General features: G+C 33.5%; 1 protein-coding gene across 1 annotated transcript; it reads left to right on the plus strand.

The window, feature by feature from the left end:
- The first annotated feature begins 741 nt into the window (after positions 1-741).
- On the plus strand, positions 742-2,581 carry LOC140044066 (uncharacterized). The gene is made up of 4 exons (XM_072088547.1): positions 742-1,097; positions 1,286-1,718; positions 1,924-2,066; positions 2,290-2,581. The coding sequence occupies exons 1-4, from the start codon at positions 742-744 to the stop codon at positions 2,579-2,581; spliced, it is 1,224 nt and encodes a 407-aa protein (XP_071944648.1).
- The last annotated feature ends 20,897 nt before the right edge of the window (positions 2,582-23,478 follow it).

A 23,478-nucleotide genomic window follows, 5' to 3' on the forward strand; every position in this document is an offset into this window, starting at 1 on the left:
TAGAGTATCTCTTTTCAGTATTTCATTATGTCTGGAAGTATATATTTTTCGCAAGGGAGTTGTGCAGATAATGTTATAATAATTAGCGATGATGAGGAGACTGTTGTTGTTCCAGGCAGTGATATAGATGATCGTTACACGGAGGCCGAAGAGGTTATCCCCGCCGGTATAGATGAAGGAGTCGAGAGGAGTAACAGGCCTACAAGTTGTATATTCACGTACGTGGACGAGGTGGAGAGAGAATTTATGTTGAAAATGGAGCGTTTGGTTAAACAATTGTTTGCTGCTCAAGTGTTAGCCAAGTGTTGGGTTTTAAGTAAAGCGGCTTGTTATGGTTGTGAATTTGACAGGAGCAGTCAAAAAGATCATGATTTTTGTTGTATGAAGTCTCTAGAGGAACAGATTGACTATTTTTATCGGGAGGTTCTGGATAAGAAGTATGTTTCAGTCGATACCGTTTACAACGAACTAAATATGCACGGAGAATATTCATTGCCTCGGTATAGACATTTCGTTTATTTTCTTGTCAATACCCTGATTAATTCAGAGGCTATTTTTAAGCTGTTGTGCGAGGATATTTAAATTGTGTTTCGCACGTGTCACGGAAACGATTGACCGGAAATAACAATCATTATCTTTTTAATTACTGTACTGGGCTACTTCTCTACTGAGCTGCATATATATCCTGATTCAAGCGTAATCGTTCGTTTCACTCTCTGTAACTCTCTACAGTCTATAAACATGAGTTTCAACTGTTTACCTACTCCGAAATTAGCAATTGGTGAGAAAGCCCGTAGGACTATGAAAAGAGTTATGGGGAGTTCTAATGGTCAAGCTGACGAGTGTAGCAGTTTAAAATTACCAACGATGGCTTCTACATCAGCGAATATAATGGATTCTATAAAATCTTTTAACGGTCAAACAGATGAGTGTAAAGGTTTGAGTAAAGCCTCAGGAATGAGCGCCCGAGATTTTGCCGTAATGACCGATGGTGTACCAAAGATTTCCATAACTTCAAAGAATCGGATTTTCTTGTCTGAAAAACGCCATGTAGTGGCCCAGCGATGGGGTGACGATGTTTATGTTTGTCTCAGAGAGTATTACTAAACGGAAGAATATGGTGCCTTCAAACCTGGACCTCTAGGTATTAATTTACCCGTTCTGCTGTGGCAAAAACTTTTCAACAATATTGATTTAATTATTCAGTCACTGGAAGACTTACAAAGAGACATTAACATGGTGGAGGCAGTAAGAATCCCCCTTTCGGACATAATTCATGTGGTAGTAACTGGAAAGAAGAACAATTTGTGTGTATTCGTCGCTATTACCAGTCTGAAGAAGGAGGAAAGTTTAAACCCGGTAAAAAAGGTGTAAACCTTCCAAAGAGTCAGTGGTTCAAGTTAATTGAAAAACACGGTGAAATACAAAAGATGATTGAGGAGGTTGGTAATGATAATGCAGCTACTGTTGAAGGAGGTGTTGACAAAAACGTTAATGGAGGACGTTTATTCAATTCAGAACATCATTTGCTACCTCCTGATAAGTTATCGGTGCAAAAGATAATAGGGGAAAATTTAGACTGTGATTACCTTCAACTTCTTGATAAAGGAGCAGCCGATACATTGTTTAAAAAATGTGAGGAAGAGATTGACTATTTTACCGGTGATTTTGCAAAGGTGAAAGTGTATGGAAAGTGGTTTAATATTCCTAGAAAACAGGTTAGTTCCATTATGTTTTTATCCGTGGTTTTGTATTAATGACTTGTTAATTACTTGTATATCGTTTCCTTTGTTTTTCTTTATTTACCGCTGTGTAGCTATAGGTGTAATTTACTCTTTTACTGTAAATTATTTTATTTAGGCGTGTTCATTTACATCTCGCCAAATAATAAATGACTTTCTTTGTATGGTTTCCTCTCTGCAGGTTTCGTTTGGCAATTCAGGCTTAACTTACAAATATTCAGGCAATACAGTACCAGCTTTACCGTGGCCACCATTCCTGAAAGATCTCCGCGACCTTTTAAAATCGGTTACAGGACATTACTTCAATTTTGTTTTGGTCAACCGGTAAATATTCTTGTTTATTATTTTATTTATTTATTTATTTATTTATTTTTATTGATTAAAAGGGTCTATAGTTTACCTCTAAAACGATTGAACATTATCAGTATTCATACTGGATGATTTCTGCAATTTGTTAGATAAGATTGTTTTAATGGATAATTGGGGTTTTTTTTAGTCTCATCTTAAAATATCTTATTTTCTATTGTATTTTGTCGTTACTCTATAGATATGCTACTGGAAGTGATTACATTGGCGAACACAAAGATGATGAGAAAGACATGGATCACTTTAGTTCAATCGCCTCTGTATCATTGGGGCAAACACGTATGTTTAGATTTCGACATGGTGATGCGCGAGGTAAGAGTCCCAAAAGAATCATTGAGCCAGTAACTGTTGATCTTAAACACGGTACATTATTAATGATGAATTATCCCACTAATGAGTACTGGTACCATTCACTGCCTAAAAATCAATCCATCAAGCTACCAAGAATAAATCTCACGTTTAGAGATATTTAAAGATGAGAGAAATGTTACGCAAACATTACAGTCTTTAATAGTGATTGCAGATCTCAAGAATATCAACTGTTCATGATCTGTTCTCATTTAGTATAGTAGTACCAGTTGAATTATTTTTGTGATGATATTCCTACAAATGGTTGTATTATTGTATTGAAGTTAATTCACTTAGATTTTGGCCTAATTCCATTGATCGTTAATAATCATGTGATTGTTTGTCATTGTGTGGATAATGATTAACTTTACGAATAATTTCTTAAAAGTAACTTGTAATGTATTTCTAATTGTTAAATACAATTTTTTATGTTTTTAATAAGTGTGTAAGTTTTTCTTTAAAGCATTTTAATCGTAATTTCAAGAGTAATATGTACTTGTAACGTTTGAACCGGACTGGTAGATTAAACAAAAAAAAAACAAAAACAACAAAAACAAAACACGTTATAATAACACTAATAACAGCACATATTTTCGTACATGTATCAATGATTTATCTACATATGTGTGATTAATATTATTACAATAAAGACCATGTACATCTACGATATTTTTACTGTAAGTGGTATTGTAAATAAAAATTATGAATTCAATCGTGAGAAATGACCGATATCTGTGTATTATTTTATATTACTTTTATCATAATTGCAAAAAAAAAAAAAAATTCAGAGAAATCATAATTATCGAATACAGAAAGACGTTTTGGTTACCAATTGTATTTCTTGACACTTAATACATTTTAACAGAAAACAAGACCTTCAACCGGAGCCAAAAGTGGAAATTTGTTTACGTGCAGGTTATTGCCATTAGATATTCTTAGAACTACTTTGGTTTTTATAAATATTGTCACTTTTTTTCTACACGTTTATCTACCGAGATTTTGTTTTCCTTTTTATGAATCTTCCGTTGTTCATAAGCATTATTAATTTTTACAGGCCTTGTTCTTCGCTTTGCAGGCTAAATCTTATAACGGCATAGGCCTACATTTTAACGGTTCTTTGTAAATATCCTCTTATTGATTGTTACCTTTAGTTCTCTGAATGTTTTAATTTACCGTAGATGATGAAAAAATCCATTAATCTAGCACCATTTAATAAAAAAAAAAGGTTCCGCAGTAAATGGTTTATTTTTTATGGTATTGATGGAATCATCGAGGCACAATATTAGGCTGAAAAACATGACGTCACTATTTTAAACGGTTTATCATACAAGAACAATTAACCAATCACAAAACTGAGCTACTGATTTGCGTAGAAGTTTCTGGAAATGACAAATTAAGGAAACACGTACACTTTAATAAATATATATTAATTTTTATATAAATAATAGACAAAACAAAAGGAAATACACCAAACAAATCATTTTCGTTATGAATTTATAATAACTTTAAATTTTGTCCATCACAGGAGACGCGTTTTCCAATTGTAAAACAGTTTCGCATTGCGTCGCAACACATGCACATACTGCAAGTACCGTACCGTACTGTAACAAGTCTACTGATATGTATTTTGTTGGTCACTCATCATTTTAGCCAACACATTATTTAACTCATCAGGTGTAATATCTTTTCACAAATCCTTTATATCTTTACTTTTTCTTGACAACTCATAACAAACAAGAATAGTACTCTGAATGAGTGTGGGAGAGGTGTGTGGGAGTCCCATTCAACTAAACCTTGCCAATTTGTACTCGACCTACGATAAAACCATTTTTTAAAAGTCAACATAGCGACGCGAGAAAAAATTGATAATAGGGATAAAAAGTTTTTCTTGCATTGTTATACAGTAATCTATGTTTTTCGGTGTTTACACCATCTCATTGTTTATAATTACGTTTGTTAATATCGATAGTGTTTCTCTAGCAGAGTTATATTACTTGTTTATACTCGTATAGTTTGCAGTCCTCCATGTTGTTCGTATATTTTGTAAAAAGTGTACTTATGATTACTTTTAAAAACCAACTCATTTTATTTGCATTTTATCTACACCTCATGGTTAAAATGTGTTGTTTTTCATAGAGTGTGATGCTGCTTAAAACGTTATACTAGTATAACCACCAAAACGGTTTATTATCTGTAGGAAATCATCAATTGTAACATGCGGTAAACAATACAAATTAGTTTCACAAATTATTAAAAAATAGCACAATTGTTACAAATGAATTTAAGAAAATAAAGGTGTACAGATTTTATTTCGAAAAAGTGTAGACCTAGACCTACAAAGATAATTTTACATAAAGTGTACAGAATAAATTAACAAAAAAAGGTCACACATACATTAAACTAATTCTTATAAAAGTGTACAGTGTACTTTGGTTATCAGGTATATCAACTTTAGTATTTTAAGTATAGGGCCTATTTGTGGCAAACACACGGTTCCTTTTAATTGTGGGTAGAGGCCTTTTGCCGTTCGTAATTCAAACTGTTCGTAAAATTGAAGTTAATATTCTGAGATTAGGCCTATAGCCTATGATTGCAGCTTATACTAGTCAACGGTCTAAAAGAGCTGTATTGCAGGATGCTAAACATAAAAGTTCATTAATAAACAGTATATTATAACGATAAAGAAACGAATGTACGATACACCAATATAGCAATACAATAACTGATTAACTGAAAACTTGAAGTCTACTGTATTCCTACAATCATTCAAGTAGACATTGTTTGCTGAGTGTATGGTACTTTCTCCAAAGAGAATTCGAACGATGGGCTTTCGGACGTGTTTCTACGGTTATCAGAACGGGTCGATAATGAAAAAAAAAACAAAAAAAAACAAACAAACTGCCTACTAACTCCCAAAAAATCAATACCTATAAATAAGCTGAACCTACCCCACTAAATAATCTCTTCCATACATCAAAATCGACCGAAAATGATCTGGACATTGAAAAGTGGACACGGTCGTCTGTTCTTCTTTTCTGTTTCCACGGCTTGGGACGACATCCCTGCTAGTGATGTACGGTAGCCATGCGGTCTACACACTTATGATGACCACATCGCATAACATGTTCAGGGAACTTATTTTTCAACTCTCTGATACAATGTTTAAATACAAGTAGACTGGAAACCATTTAGGAACAGGGGTTTCTAATAATAGAAGTTGTTTAAAACTTTAGTTATTGTCAAGGGGAATTGTTCAAGACTTGGAGTAAAAATAGTCAAGACCGGGGGAAAATGGTCAAGACCGGAAGAAAATTAAATTTCACCATTTTATAAGTTTATAGTCATTTATTGTGTTAAAATTCATTTATTATTAGACCTGTATACGTATTCAATAACAAAAAATAACTTTGTTACATTAATAACATATCTTTAGTGGTTAAGGTAATATATTATTTCTCTGTATACTGACGTCACAAATATAGATAAAGAGAGACTGTAACTAAATGTTTATTACTTATTAGGGTTACAGGGAGAGTTCCATACAGCATTAAAAGGTCAATTAATGAGCCACCCAACTTAATTAAGTACCGGTACTTAACAAATGTGCTCAAACTCAATAAGGGTTACAAATCTACAAGAGACTGTAACTAAATGTTTATTACTTATTAGGGTTACAGGGAGAGTTCCATGCAACATTAAAAGGTCAATTAATGAGCCACCCAACTTAATTAAGTACCGGTACTTAACAAATGTGCTCAAACTCAATAAGGGTTACAAATCTACAAAAGAGGACATTTTATTTTTAAACCAGGGTTAAACATTAAAAGGTCAATTACTTGAACTCTGAACATGGGAAAAATACTTGTGTCAATTGACACTTGAACTTGACATCTATACAAGGACGAATAGACTGTGACAATTAACCATGACCTCTGGTCAGCCGTTTTATTAGGGGGCTCTCAAATTTCGACGAAGTCGAAAACTGAAACCCCCATGCTTTTGGACCAGAAGTCATGGTTAATTGTCACAGTCTATTCGTCCTTGTATAGATGTCAAGTTCAAGTGTCAATTGACACAAGTATTTTTCCCATGTTCAGAGTTCAAGTAATTGACCTTTTAATGTTTAACCCTGGTTTAAAAATAAAATGTCCTCTTTTGTAGATTTGTAACCCTTATTGAGTTTGAGCACATTTGTTAAGTACCGGTACTTAATTAAGTTGGGTGGCTCATTAATTGACCTTTTAATGTTGCATGGAACTCTCCCTGTAACCCTAATAAGTAATAAACATTTAGTTACAGTCTCTTGTAGATTTGTAACCCTTATTGAGTTTGAGCACATTTGTTAAGTACCGGTACTTAATTAAGTTGGGTGGCTCATTAATTGACCTTTTAATGCTGTATGGAACTCTCCCTGTAACCCTAATAAGTAATAAACATTTAGTTACAGTCTCTCTTTATCTATATTTGTGACGTCAGTATACAGAGAAATAATATATTACCTTAACCACTAAAGATATGTTATTAATGTAACAAAGTTATTTTTTGTTATTGAATACGTATACAGGTCTAATAATAAATGAATTTTAACACAATAAATGACTATAAACTTATAAAATGGTGAAATTTAATTTTCTTCCGGTCTTGACCATTTTCCCCCGGTCTTGACTATTTTTACTCCAAGTCTTGAACAATTCCCCTTGACAATAACTAAAGTTTTAAACAACTTCTATTATTAGAAACCCCTGTTCCTAAATGGTTTCCAGTCTACTTGTATTTAAACATTGTATCAGAGAGTTGAAAAATAAGTTCCCTGAACATGTTATGCGATGTGGTCATCATAAGTGTGTAGACCGCATGGCTACCGTACATCACTAGCAGGGATGTCGTCCCAAGCCGTGGAAACAGAAAAGAAGAACAGACGACCGTGTCCACTTTTCAATGTCCAGATCATTTTCGGTCGATTTTGATGTATGGAAGAGATTATTTAGTGGGGTAGGTTCAGCTTATTTATAGGTATTGATTTTTTGGGAGTTAGTAGGCAGTTTGTTTGTTTTTTTTTGTTTTTTTTTTCATTATCGACCCGTTCTGATAACCGTAGAAACACGTCCGAAAGCCCATCGTTCGAATTCTCTTTGGAGAAAGTACCATACACTCAGCAAACAATGTCTACTTGAATGATTGTAGGAATACAGTAGACTTCAAGTTTTCAGTTAATCAGTTATTGTATTGCTATATTGGTGTATCGTACATTCGTTTCTTTATCGTTATAATATACTGTTTATTAATGAACTTTTATGTTTAGCATCCTGCAATACAGCTCTTTTAGACCGTTGACTAGTATAAGCTGCAATCATAGGCTATAGGCCTAATCTCAGAATATTAACTTCAATTTTACGAACAGTTTGAATTACGAACGGCAAAAGGCCTCTACCCACAATTAAAAGGAACCGTGTGTTTGCCACAAATAGGCCCTATACTTAAAATACTAAAGTTGATATACCTGATAACCAAAGTACACTGTACACTTTTATAAGAATTAGTTTAATGTATGTGTGACCTTTTTTTGTTAATTTATTCTGTACACTTTATGTAAAATTATCTTTGTAGGTCTAGGTCTACACTTTTTCGAAATAAAATCTGTACACCTTTATTTTCTTAAATTCATTTGTAACAATTGTGCTATTTTTTAATAATTTGTGAAACTAATTTGTATTGTTTACCGCATGTTACAATTGATGATTTCCTACAGATAATAAACCGTTTTGGTGGTTATACTAGTATAACGTTTTAAGCAGCATCACACTCTATGAAAAACAACACATTTTAACCATGAGGTGTAGATAAAATGCAAATAAAATGAGTTGGTTTTTAAAAGTAATCATAAGTACACTTTTTACAAAATATACGAACAACATGGAGGACTGCAAACTATACGAGTATAAACAAGTAATATAACTCTGCTAGAGAAACACTATCGATATTAACAAACGTAATTATAAACAATGAGATGGTGTAAACACCGAAAAACATAGATTACTGTATAACAATGCAAGAAAAACTTTTTATCCCTATTATCAATTTTTTCTCGCGTCGCTATGTTGACTTTTAAAAAATGGTTTTATCGTAGGTCGAGTACAAATTGGCAAGGTTTAGTTGAATGGGACTCCCACACACCTCTCCCACACTCATTCAGAGTACTATTCTTGTTTGTTATGAGTTGTCAAGAAAAAGTAAAGATATAAAGGATTTGTGAAAAGATATTACACCTGATGAGTTAAATAATGTGTTGGCTAAAATGATGAGTGACCAACAAAATACATATCAGTAGACTTGTTACAGTACGGTACGGTACTTGCAGTATGTGCATGTGTTGCGACGCAATGCGAAACTGTTTTACAATTGGAAAACGCGTCTCCTGTGATGGACAAAATTTAAAGTTATTATAAATTCATAACGAAAATGATTTGTTTGGTGTATTTCCTTTTGTTTTGTCTATTATTTATATAAAAATTAATATATATTTATTAATGTGTACGTGTTTCCTTAATTTGTCATTTCCAGAAACTTCTACGCAAATCAGTAGCTCAGTTTTGTGATTGGTTAATTGTTCTTGTATGATAAACCGTTTAAAATAGTGACGTCATGTTTTTCAGCCTAATATTGTGCCTCGATGATTCCATCAATACCATAAAAAATAAACCATTTACTGCGGAACCTTTTTTTTTTATTAAATGGTGCTAGATTAATGGATTTTTTCATCATCTACGGTAAATTAAAACATTCAGAGAACTAAAGGTAACAATCAATAAGAGGATATTTACAAAGAACCGTTAAAATGTAGGCCTATGCCGTTATAAGATTTAGCCTGCAAAGCGAAGAACAAGGCCTGTAAAAATTAATAATGCTTATGAACAACGGAAGATTCATAAAAAGGAAAACAAAATCTCGGTAGATAAACGTGTAGAAAAAAAGTGACAATATTTATAAAAACCAAAGTAGTTCTAAGAATATCTAATGGCAATAACCTGCACGTAAACAAATTTCCACTTTTGGCTCCGGTTGAAGGTCTTGTTTTCTGTTAAAATGTATTAAGTGTCAAGAAATACAATTGGTAACCAAAACGTCTTTCTGTATTCGATAATTATGATTTCTCTGAATTTTTTTTTTTTTTTTGCAATTATGATAAAAGTAATATAAAATAATACACAGATATCGGTCATTTCTCACGATTGAATTCATAATTTTTATTTACAATACCACTTACAGTAAAAATATCGTAGATGTACATGGTCTTTATTGTAATAATATTAATCACACATATGTAGATAAATCATTGATACATGTACGAAAATATGTGCTATTATTAGTGTTATTATAACGTGTTTTGTTTTTGTTGTTTTTGTTTTTTTTTTGTTTAATCTACCAGTCCGGTTCAAACGTTACAAGTACATATTACTCTTGAAATTACGATTAAAATGCTTTAAAGAAAAACTTACACACTTATTAAAAACATAAAAAATTGTATTTAACAATTAGAAATACATTACAAGTTACTTTTAAGAAATTATTCGTAAAGTTAATCATTATCCACACAATGACAAACAATCACATGATTATTAACGATCAATGGAATTAGGCCAAAATCTAAGTGAATTAACTTCAATACAATTATACAACCATTTGTAGGAATATCATCACAAAAATAATTCAACTGGTACTACTATACTAAATGAGAACAGATCATGAACAGTTGATATTCTTGAGATCTGCAATCACTATTAAAGACTGTAATGTTTGCGTAACATTTCTCTCATCTTTAAATATCTCTAAACGTGAGATTTATTCTTGGTAGCTTGATGGATTGATTTTTAGGCAGTGAATGGTACCAGTACTCATTAGTGGGATAATTCATCATTAATAATGTACCGTGTTTAAGATCAACAGTTACTGGCTCAATGATTCTTTTGGGACTCTTACCTCGCGCATCACCATGTCGAAATCTAAACATACGTGTTTGCCCCAATGATACAGAGGCGATTGAACTAAAGTGATCCATGTCTTTCTCATCATCTTTGTGTTCGCCAATGTAATCACTTCCAGTAGCATATCTATAGAGTAACGACAAAATACAATAGAAAATAAGATATTTTAAGATGAGACTAAAAAAAACCCCAATTATCCATTAAAACAATCTTATCTAACAAATTGCAGAAATCATCCAGTATGAATACTGATAATGTTCAATCGTTTTAGAGGTAAACTATAGACCCTTTTAATCAATAAAAATAAATAAATAAATAAATAAATAAAATAATAAACAAGAATATTTACCGGTTGACCAAAACAAAATTGAAGTAATGTCCTGTAACCGATTTTAAAAGGTCGCGGAGATCTTTCAGGAATGGTGGCCACGGTAAAGCTGGTACTGTATTGCCTGAATATTTGTAAGTTAAGCCTGAATTGCCAAACGAAACCTGCAGAGAGGAAACCATACAAAGAAAGTCATTTATTATTTGGCGAGATGTAAATGAACACGCCTAAATAAAATAATTTACAGTAAAAGAGTAAATTACACCTATAGCTACACAGCGGTAAATAAAGAAAAACAAAGGAAACGATATACAAGTAATTAACAAGTCATTAATACAAAACCACGGATAAAAACATAATGGAACTAACCTGTTTTCTAGGAATATTAAACCACTTTCCATACACTTTCACCTTTGCAAAATCACCGGTAAAATAGTCAATCTCTTCCTCACATTTTTTAAACAATGTATCGGCTGCTCCTTTATCAAGAAGTTGAAGGTAATCACAGTCTAAATTTTCCCCTATTATCTTTTGCACCGATAACTTATCAGGAGGTAGCAAATGATGTTCTGAATTGAATAAACGTCCTCCATTAACGTTTTTGTCAACACCTCCTTCAACAGTAGCTGCATTATCATTACCAACCTCCTCAATCATCTTTTGTATTTCACCGTGTTTTTCAATTAACTTGAACCACTGACTCTTTGGAAGGTTTACACCTTTTTTACCGGGTTTAAACTTTCCTCCTTCTTCAGACTGGTAATAGCGACGAATACACACAAATTGTTCTTCTTTCCAGTTACTACCACATGAATTATGTCCGAAAGGGGGATTCTTACTGCCTCCACCATGTTAATGTCTCTTTGTAAGTCTTCCAGTGACTGAATAATTAAATCAATATTGTTGAAAAGTTTTTGCCACAGCAGAACGGGTAAATTAATACCTAGAGGTCCAGGTTTGAAGGCACCATATTCTTCCGTTTAGTAATACTCTCTGAGACAAACATAAACATCGTCACCCCATCGCTGGGCCACTACATGGCGTTTTTCAGACAAGAAAATCCGATTCTTTGAAGTTATGGAAATCTTTGGTACACCATCGGTCATTACGGCAAAATCTCGGGCGCTCATTCCTGAGGCTTTACTCAAACCTTTACACTCATCTGTTTGACCGTTAAAAGATTTTATAGAATCCATTATATTCGCTGATGTAGAAGCCATCGTTGGTAATTTTAAACTGCTACACTCGTCAGCTTGACCATTAGAACTCCCCATAACTCTTTTCATAGTCCTACGGGCTTTCTCACCAATTGCTAATTTCGGAGTAGGTAAACAGTTGAAACTCATGTTTATAGACTGTAGAGAGTTACAGAGAGTGAAACGAACGATTACGCTTGAATCAGGATATATATGCAGCTCAGTAGAGAAGTAGCCCAGTACAGTAATTAAAAAGATAATGATTGTTATTTCCGGTCAATCGTTTCCGTGACACGTGCGAAACACAATTTAAATATCCTCGCACAACAGCTTAAAAATAGCCTCTGAATTAATCAGGGTATTGACAAGAAAATAAACGAAATGTCTATACCGAGGCAATGAATATTCTCCGTGCATATTTAGTTCGTTGTAAACGGTATCGACTGAAACATACTTCTTATCCAGAACCTCCCGATAAAAATAGTCAATCTGTTCCTCTAGAGACTTCATACAACAAAAATCATGATCTTTTTGACTGCTCCTGTCAAATTCACAACCATAACAAGCCGCTTTACTTAAAACCCAACACTTGGCTAACACTTGAGCAGCAAACAATTGTTTAACCAAACGCTCCATTTTCAACATAAATTCTCTCTCCACCTCGTCCACGTACGTGAATATACAACTTGTAGGCCTGTTACTCCTCTCGACTCCTTCATCTATACCGGCGGGGATAACCTCTTCGGCCTCCGTGTAACGATCATCTATATCACTGCCTGGAACAACAACAGTCTCCTCATCATCGCTAATTATTATAACATTATCTGCACAACTCCCTTGCGAAAAATATATACTTCCAGACATAATGAAATACTGAAAAGAGATACTCTACGCAAAAATATGCAAAAACAACTGGAAAATAGTACAACAATAACCGCTTCACTTTGTTACACCGTCTTAAATCATAAATAACGTAATGACGTCACTCACCACGTACCAGAACATCGCGCCAAAAATTAATAAATAAGAGACAAAGAAACACCTGGCGGAAATTACATAATTATTACGAAACCAGGAAAAGAACGACCTTCATTAGAAACACCTGGCGGAAATTACATAACTAGTACGAAACCAGGAAAAGAACGACCTTCATTAGAAACACCTGGCGGAAATTACATAACTATTACAATAACAGGAAAAAAACGACCTTCATTAGAAACACCTGGCGGAAATTACATAACTATACGTAATCAGGAAAAGAACGACCTTCATTAGAAACACCTGGCGGAAACGACCTTCATTAGAAACACCTGGCGGATATTACGTAATCAGGAAATACATCAAGGTCGGGTCTGAAGTACCTTATTTACTACTAACATGTGTTGACTCCAGTACGCGTTTGAGAATTGAGTTTAATAAACGGTGCAACCATGTTGACACCGAAAACATATAAATAACTTATTAGTCTACCTGGAGCAACGTGTTGACTCCGATTGAACATATGATTATAATTGGCGGTGCAACCTATGCTGTCACCGAAAGAAAACAAAAATGAAATAAGTAAAACGTTATACAGAAAAAATAAGTATCAAAGTTTGTTTAAGCTTGACGCTTAATACCCAGTCATGCTTAGGAAATATGCCAACCAGCCAGCACCCATATTTACAACGCTGTATTTGACAAAGTTATGTGGTTCGACCATCGTCCAAAAATCAAAATGTCTTGGTGAGAGTGTCAAAGTTGGTGAAGGTCGGTAGCTCGACCAATTCTGAAAGAATGAGTGTTAAACTGTGTATGTTCCAGACTAGCATGGCGAGCTAATTGTTTATAGCATTAGTGTGTGTTCTGCGGCCTTGGAGACTACTGCTTCACTGGCTCTGAGGCATGCGAAGTAACATATTATGAACAAGGCTCTGTATAGAATGAATTCGTATTTGGATTTCATGCTACCTCGCATATGTCCAATTAGCGTTACAAGAATGTCGGAGGTGACCGGCGGTCTGATTGGTTTGGATGGAGAGTTTGTTTTTTGTTTCGCTACTCCTCTGCATAAATTGCCGACTGCTGGATTTGCGGTAAGGTCTTCCAGAAATGATACCCTGTGCACGAATGACACTGGGCTAAGGTAGTTTCGAATCGTGGAAATCGCCAGTGCATTTTTAGTCAGCTTACTTACATAGAGAACAATTGTCTGTGGAGTCACTGGTAGCGGAAGGCTTAGTGATTTCCTGAATTGGTTAAAATGGTGCCATTTGCTTAAAATGGACCTGAAATGGAATTTCGATTTTCAAGAAATTCACACATGTTATTTAAATGTATCAAATTAACACAAACCCATACAAATAAAAACAAAATGTATAGTATTTTGAGTAAACGAAATTTTAAGATACCATGGTAAATTAGCGAAAATTACTCACGCCATTGCAATATTCTATTTCAACGGCCGTCGGAAGCCTCTATATTCACGACGTCACATATACACACAATGATATCGAGAGAGCGTGTATGCCGCCCGATAGTCAGTGAATGATCGACGGCCTGGAAAGATTTATTCAATATCTAATGTTGTTGAAATATAGGTCCCTAAAATGTACTTCGTTTGTTCTAAAACCCGAATTTAGAAGGCCTACCTCCCAAACCTTTACTAGGCCTAGGCCCCCAATCCAGTGAGCGGAGTCGATCCACCACCCACATCATGCGGCGAGGCTCCGTTTCATGTGCATCCAAGGACCAAAGCGATATCAACAACTTGCTGCGCTCATTGTCAAGCCAAAGTAAAATATGAATAAAATTCGTTTTCGAACTGCCTGATTCGTGACAAATAAATAATCATCTCATATTAGTTATTACTAATTTAATTCTGCTAAACTAAAAACTAAAGAAACTAACATATTTTAGCAGTATAAATTACGAATGATACAAAATACACGAACGGAAAATATGGATACGCATCATTGCGCACGGAGCTGTATCCCGGACAACGTTGCCAGGCCAACTTCGGTATTGCCAGAAAAAAAACCGTTGATTTTAAGATTTTAAATCGTCATTTACTCGATGAATAACCGTTTATACGGTAATAATTTTATCTAAAAAAATTCTAAATACGTTTCTGCAAATACACAAGCATTTTTTAGAAAATAATCCATAGATTTCAAGAATTATAGCCAAAAAACTGCAAATTGTCCATTGGAGGGATAGGAATATATTCGCAAAGTGACGTCACCCGCGAATTTTTTTGATTTTCAAATGGGGCTTTCCCCAAAAGGGCCAATTTATATTTTGTAACAATATACATTCTAGCAACACCTAATAGCCCCCAAAACATCATTCTAAAATGAAAAAAATCGAAAATCCATTTCAGGTCCATTTTAATGAGTTCCACATTAGCTCTCGTGTGAGGATCTTGAGTTGTTTAGTGGTTCGAAGTAGATTGGTTGTAAGTGCTTTGGTATCTTTAGCGGTGTGCGGTTCATACTGTGCTCCTCTAGCATGGCCTCCGTTTCCTGAAAACGAGAAAGAGCGTCACATATCCTGTTTTGCTTACCAGGGATGTGCCTGGCTGTAAACTGAATGTTGTTTAGTAGTAACAAAAGGACGATAGCGCGAACCACTCTCATGACCTTTTCGTTTGATGACAATTTTTTTGTTAAGCACATATACATCAGCTAGGTTATCACAGTGGAAAACTACATGGGTGTTGGCTAGCTGTTTTGCAAAAATCGAAAGCATGACATAGATGGGGTAAATTTCGAGAACTATGATGTCGAACATTTTCCAAGATTCCGGCCAGCGGCCTTGAATCCAGAACTTTTGGAAGGTCGCACCAAGTGCGGTTTTTGAGGCATCAGAGGAGAAATGTAAACGCTGCGAGTCAAATTTTTGTGGGGGTGAAAAATAGTAACGCCATTGTGTTTGCTAAGAAAGTCGGCCCAAATTTGGAGATCTTCCTTTGCTGAGTCAGAAAGGTGAATAGTTGAAAAGGGGTTAGTTAGACCGGCCGTTAGGGCATTAAGCCTTCTTAGGAACGCCAGTCCAGAGGGTATATCCCAGGTGGCAAATTGTAGCTTTTCAAAGAGATTGGGGGGCTCTCAATTTAGTTGAGTGAAGTTTTGAACTTTAAAGGGAGTAACGTAATTTTATTATCTCAGATGGAAGCCTGTCTTACATTTTCTGTAAGTCAAGTTCAATACCCAGGAAGGAAATGGTGGTGGTGGGTGAAATTGTTTTGTGCGGTGCTAGAGGTATGCCACCGCGGTCAGCAAGCGCCTTGGATATCTTCAAGGAGTTCGCACACAGTTGGTGTGTGTCTTCAATGACGAGGATGTCGTCTAATATTTTCACGTTATTGGGCTGTTTTAACTTTTTTATAAGGAAAAATTTTACTCCGTCAGAAAACTTATTGAATATTTGACACGAAGATCCGCCGCCTTGGGGAAGCGTTTTATCGTAGTAATACTGGCCTAACCACGTGAAACCTGTGAGGTGATATTGAGTGGGATGTAAATGTATTAGTCTGTATGGGTTACTGGTATCCTATTAATTAAATATGACAAGTTGTACAGGTAGTTTCAGTTTTTATTTTCTATTGTTTTTGTATATTTTTTTTTTAAAGTAATTGTGTTGCTTAAATCATGGAGGTATAAACATATTTTGATATGCTTAAATGTTGTATGTGTGCCACTGTTAAATATGTGTTGCTCAAAATAAATATTATTATATTATTATTACAAGGTACAGTATTCATTTCTGAAAATTATATACATAAAAGATGATTTGATCATACAGGAAATTGTTTGAAGATAGAATTTAAAGTTTAGATTTAACTTGTTTTAAAGATTTAATGTGGCTATACTTTGATATATTATAAACGAATTTAACAAAACTCTTTGAAATTTATAATTCTATTGAGCCTATATGCATGGTACGGTCACTGTTACTCTTTATTCATTGATTTAAAATTCAGGTTAGACTTTTAATTAGAAAGAAATAAACACACCAGGGTTAAAAGGGTTAAATAATCCATAATTAAGCGATATATCTACACTGTGAGACACAAAATGCTTTCATAAAATTACACATTTATACCTTTGCTTAATAATAATATTTTATAATAATTCATTTTAACGGCACTACGCCTACATGATGATCATGGGTAGCTAATGGCATGGGGCTCCGACCCTGTATGCCACTTTTGGAAGTGTTTATATTGATGTTGCAAACAATTTCATTATCAAAATTTATATGTAGAAGACAAAACTGATTAATTAGTGTGCATGATGCATATAAGAAGTAATTACTGAAAACTATCATTGTAGTACATTTTTTATAGTATTAGTAGTACTTTATAGTATAAAGGGTGTATAAAGTTGTGCCTTTTCAAGCATGATTTGAGTGATAGTTGTTTTTGGGGTTGGCAATTATTGCGACAAAATTGTAATGTCCTTGACGTTATTAATGCCTAATTTCCGTGACAGAGATAAACCCTTATATCAATAACATATCATTGGGTTTTTTTTTTGATCTAATGTGATATAAAGGGATAATCGCAGAAACAGCACAGAACTCCGAATTCCTAAAAATGCTCTAAACATTAGTCCCAATCATAGTCGAGCTGACGTGGGTTTGGACTTCCAAATATACACAACCTTAAATTACCACTAAATTTCAAAAACGTTGCGCCGGTTCTGAATATTATATCTAATCTGAATGATATAGGCCTAAATGAATAATACTGATACTTGCAGAAACCGCAAAGAACGTTCAATGTATTGCATTCAAAAGACATGTCGCATTCGTGTAATATCTTATATCAATGACACGAACATATTAGGTTGTCAAAAGACAAAAAAAACTTGGAATTACTACTTAAAGCCACAAAACTGTTTGATCTTAACATTAACATACTCCCAGATCGGTAAAATTATTCCATCGACTACCTAAGTTTAAGGTTCAATATTAACCACCATTTGAGTTGTTTTTTTTTAGATACATTCCTAATTGTTTATATCTACCAAGCTATCTTCATTGTTTTCAGCTTGTGCCTTGATCCTTTGTTTTTATTTCTTTATTCCAGTTCACTCAGGCAGTGCTTGTTTGCTTCATATTCTCAATTTTATTCTTTCACTTATAAAGGACTAGTGGATTTATATTTAAATGTTTTTTTAATTTTCTGTTTTTTAACTCACATAATGTCTAAAAGATCGCAATAATAATGAAGCTTTTGAAATGGATGTAAAATATTCATATTCTCAATTTTGTAAAAGCACTTCCACTGATATAGGGCTAGTGTTGCCCATAATAATAATAATAATAATAATAATTTATTTGGAGATTACACTTTTACAACAGTGGCACTCGACCAAATGGAAGGTGCATCCATATATTATCCTAATTAAATACGATTTAATGTGGCTTTACTTTTATATATTATAATAATATTTTATAATTATTCATTTTAACGGCACTTTGATAAAACAATGTTATATATCATACTATTGCACCTTTATTCATGGGGTGACCTACTATAACCTTACACTATTATGGAAAAAAAGAAAAAAAAACAAATAAGAATTGTGAAAGTTAACCCAATGTACCACAGGTGTGACTTGGCTACACAATTGAAAAATTCATTATATAATAATATCATGTGGATGCAAAAACAAAATTGTATTATTAAATGTGCATATCATTTACTAGCAATTATACCCGCCCCAGGGCGGGTTTCAAAATTAGTTTACAGCCTTCTCAGTACATAACACCCGACGCCAGTATCTGTCTATACTCGCCAACCTCCACCCCTCTTCAATAACACCCCATACTCTTTCTTAAAAACAAATTCTTCCCAGTGATGGACAAATTCAATTCAACCTAAGCTTCGAATTGATAGGAGTATGCATAGCTACGATGGGTCTAATAATGGTTGAAGTACGTTGTAAATTGTGTAAATGAATAGGTGTCATATTGGCTGATAATTAAAATATGTAATTTAGATACTGCGGTCCCCCAGCCTTCTTTCTCCTTTCACCACCCCAGCCACCATCAACAAACCTTAACTCCTCCCCTGGACAGTTCAAATTTAGTAACTTTTCCTAGTACAATCCAATCATATAGGCTACTTCATTACGCTAGTATTTTCGCTCACCCCAGATACACTGGGTGATGTGTTGAAGCCGGTTCCAGTACAAATTGTGTTATTATCACTCCCAACCCATAATCCCTCAGTGGCAGTTTTCAAATGTAGTTTAAAACATTCCAAATACAGTTTCAGTCATGGTCATAGGCCTACATCCCCACCCCATGGATGTCTGTAATGAGACAATCCAAGAGACCGATACACAGCTGGATATGGTTAAAGTACTTTGCTAAATGTGTAAATGAATAGGTGTCATATTGGTTAATGAATAAAATATGTAAATCTATATACGCCTTGCTGAGGATAATTAAAATACTGTCAAACTTTTGTAGTATATTTTTACAATTCGATAGCCTACAACCCCGAGCCCTAGCAAAAAATGACATCACAAACCACCACTCCACCCCCCGCCCCCACCCCTCCCACAAAAACCCCAGGAGTCGGGGGAATTTTTTTAAATGTAGTTTAAAACCTTCCGGGTACAATTGCCATCATTTTGATACCCCATACGTATGGTTACGTGCAGACACAGAAATTTTTATAACGAACAAACATCGAAAGTGGGGGTTTTGACCACATTTTGGTCCCTAACTTGGATCCTAGGTGGCGGATGATGTTGAAATATAGCTTAGAACATTCCCGGTACAATTGCGGTCATTTTGATACCCCATATGTAAGATTACGTGCAGTAACAAAATTTTGTATAACCAACAAACAGACAAACAAACAAACAGACAAACTCTCTCACTTATAATATAGATTTGTCCAATATAATTTTATATATTAGTTTAATTTATTTTTCTAACGCCTAGTTTGACAGGCCAACTTTGAAATTGAAATAATCTTTTCGTTCGACACAATATTTCAGAGATACGTGAACATTTGATGATGGTCTATCCGATATGACTTTGTTTTTTTGTACATAAAAAGTGGACAATTTTGGTTTAGATCAATGAATGCTTAAAATTGTTTTTTTTTTGTGCTATATTTTTCAAGTTGATATCTGGAATACTATCAACGCTTTTATCTTATAATACGCGATATATTCATATTTTTTTACAAGAAAATAAAGTATTGATCACTAGCTTGTTTTTATGTATTTAATAACTATTCTAAGTTCATTTTAAATAGGCGTATGTTTATATTTTAATGATTCATGGTAAACAATTATAAACAGCTTCAATATTACACAGTAGGTTATTCAAAAGAGACGCACAATTTATACGGACGTGTTTTTAACGACAAAATTGACCAATCAAAATGGAAATAGTCAAAATACAATAATTTTATGTTCATTGGCTACCCCACCAACAACCTAAACTTCAAATAATAAAAGATCCCTGTAATACTGTATTTAAAAAAAAGCATATTTGCAACCGAAATTTCTTATTTTATAAATATAATATAAATTTACAATTATACAAAACAATATACAACTGCTTATAAAAAAGGAATTTAATTCAAGAATTTTAATTTAGTTAAAATATCAGGATTTCTTACTTCAATTTGATGTTTCCTTTAGAGGCGCTAAACTTTTGAATATATGATTTATTTATTTTTTGGTCATATGTTTTTTATATCATGTTATTATGTTATGTGCAAATAAAGTATTTACATAGTTGATATATATATATATATATATTATGCAGTGTAGCATAGGTGAAATTACGGGAGCCCAATATGAATTAGTTTGAAATGGTAAAAATTATTTTACTACAGTATAAGTAGATTAAAATATATAAGTTAATCTATGAAAATGATTATATATTACTGGCAGATTTTATCGATCTCTATCGTGCAAATAATACTCGTTATCGATATGAAATACGATTTGCACTTGAGTTTTTCTTCCTGCTGATCTGTAGCTTTAGTATAAACAATGTGAACAATGCCCAAACAGGGAGTTGACTAATAACTCCCTGGCCCAAATAAAAGATCGTAACAGTGTGAAAGTGCGTCACTCGTCGCCCAACATTGTTTGTGATCACTTCGTTATCGCATTTGATAAAAATGGACTGGAGGTTTTGTGTAGAGGAAGACAACATTGCTTATCTAATAATTAATAACACTAGGGCAATAAAGCATTCTGATGGTGAACAGTTAGGCAAGGTTATAAAATTTACCAAAACAACTAAAGGCAAAAACTGGCTTAAGGTAAGATTGTTGTGTTCTTCTAAATAATATAATTTTCTTTTAATGTTTTTAGGGAACCATTCTTCACCAGTCTTATTACTTTATAAAGATGTTTTATTTTCCATTTTGCAGTTTTAAAAAGTGTTTCAAGCCACGCAATTATTAGTTTTATTAGTATTTTCCCAGGGGCACAATCTTCAGCTGTTTAATAGGCCTATTATATTTGGATTTTATAGGCTTTCTGATTATAATATATATTATGATTTATTCGATTATTTATTTCATCTAATTAATTGAAATGTTGTTTCAGGCCTAAAACTAAATTGTAATATATCTTTACTATAGGACCATTGATACTAATTTTGTTGACCATTTTTTTAACATTAAAGTTTTATATATGATTTAAAAAATGCATTTTCATCAAGAGCACCAACACTGAATATTAGGGTGTAGTGTGTAGACTTAACAACTATATAAATTTCTATGTTTAGTTATTTATTTAATTAAAAACAATTTTGCAATACTATAGATTGTTACAGAAGAAAGCGACTGTAGTAGTACGCTTGCTGCAACCAAAGTATTGTGGAGCAAATTCAAACCGGACGAAAATTGCCCATTTTGCAAATGCAAGACAATTGACGACCTTACCAAAACATTGCAAACATTACGAAAGCGAAAAGCTCAAGATGCTGAAAACGTAACTACAAAGAGAACAAGAATTAACATAAAGACAATCGACGAAACAATCAAAGAAAAGATCATTGGTTAGTATATGAAACATTTGTTATTGAAGTTACATACTGTACCATGCCCCATGGACAAGCATAATTATTATCTGCTTTTGTTTTACTGTAGTTTACAATTAAACAAACGTTACTGTTTTATATTTTTTCAAATGTTTTGTTGAATATGTCACATAATAGTTATTCACTTTGATCTTGGATAACAAAAACTGTAATTTTAAACATAACTCACAATAACTATAGGCCTAACCATGATTAGATTTAATGTATCTACAATTCGTTACGTTAAATTAGTATAATCTGGCTAGATAAGTAATTATACGTACTAGGCCTATTAAAATATAAAGCGGATGAACACATTTTTCGAAGATGAACGAACTAAAGATATTTTGAACACAGGTTTTAACTTCTTATAGTTACTCTATTTTCTATTTGTTTTATTGTTATTTAAGTTTCAAACAGTTATTATAAAACGCATAAATAGATTCCGGTCATTCGATTGGACAATTTTCTTTCACATGACTACTACTAGCCTTGCAAACCCAGACCTAGCCCGGATGCTAACATACACTAGGCCTAACCTTCCTAGATATTGTGCAAAATACCTATATAAATTCAAAATTAACTAAAATATAAAAAAATAACATGTGCAGGGTGATCTCCATGCACTCAAGCAGGCAGGGGGTGATGATGTCCTGACACTACCTAGGCCTAGACTAAACGGCCTATACTGTATGGCAACGTTAAATTTTTAGGATATATATTGTTATTTAAAAAATAAAACTAATATTAAAATATAATGTCAATCATTTTTTGTAATTCATATAATTTAATAATGTATCCTTTTTCTGAAAATGTCCAACTTTGTATGTAAAACAATTTTTTAAAATGTTTTTTACTGATGTCGCAACTTGCAATTACTGTGGAATTCCCCATTTTAGTAAAAAATAAAATTGGTTTTTAAATATGAAAATCCTATCATAATAATAATACAATGACATATTTATATTAAGTTGTTTCATATTAGAATTGTGAAATACAGGTAAATGATTTCACTAAATTGTAGTAGTAGGCTGACAATATTAGTCACCGACACCCAGATTAGCCAGGACATAAGATTACTACGATGCTTGATCTAAATCCTGGGGAGAATACTTCCTTGTTGTATAATCATAAGATGTAATATTTAACAAACTGTCATTTTACGTTTATAGGTCTAGTTGCTGTGCCAAGAAGTTCGATAGTAGCGCCGCCATCGGACTTACTACTTCGCAAGATCGACCAAGATTTTGTTAAAAAAATTCAAGAAACGCTTACAAAGGACGGTCTGGTGAACACGATACTACCTGTATTGCTTAATAAAGAACATTACGATTTCTTTAACAAACAAGAATACGAGAAGTGTATTTTTTATTCACTTGGCGGAAATCATTTAAGAACAGCACTATCAACAATGAGTGAGAATATATTTAAACAATTAGAAGTGGCAGTCTATTTTGATCTAACAA

This window comes from Antedon mediterranea, chromosome 3 (assembly GCF_964355755.1).
Source record: "Antedon mediterranea chromosome 3, ecAntMedi1.1, whole genome shotgun sequence".
Taxonomy (NCBI): Eukaryota; Metazoa; Echinodermata; class Crinoidea; order Comatulida; family Antedonidae; genus Antedon; species Antedon mediterranea.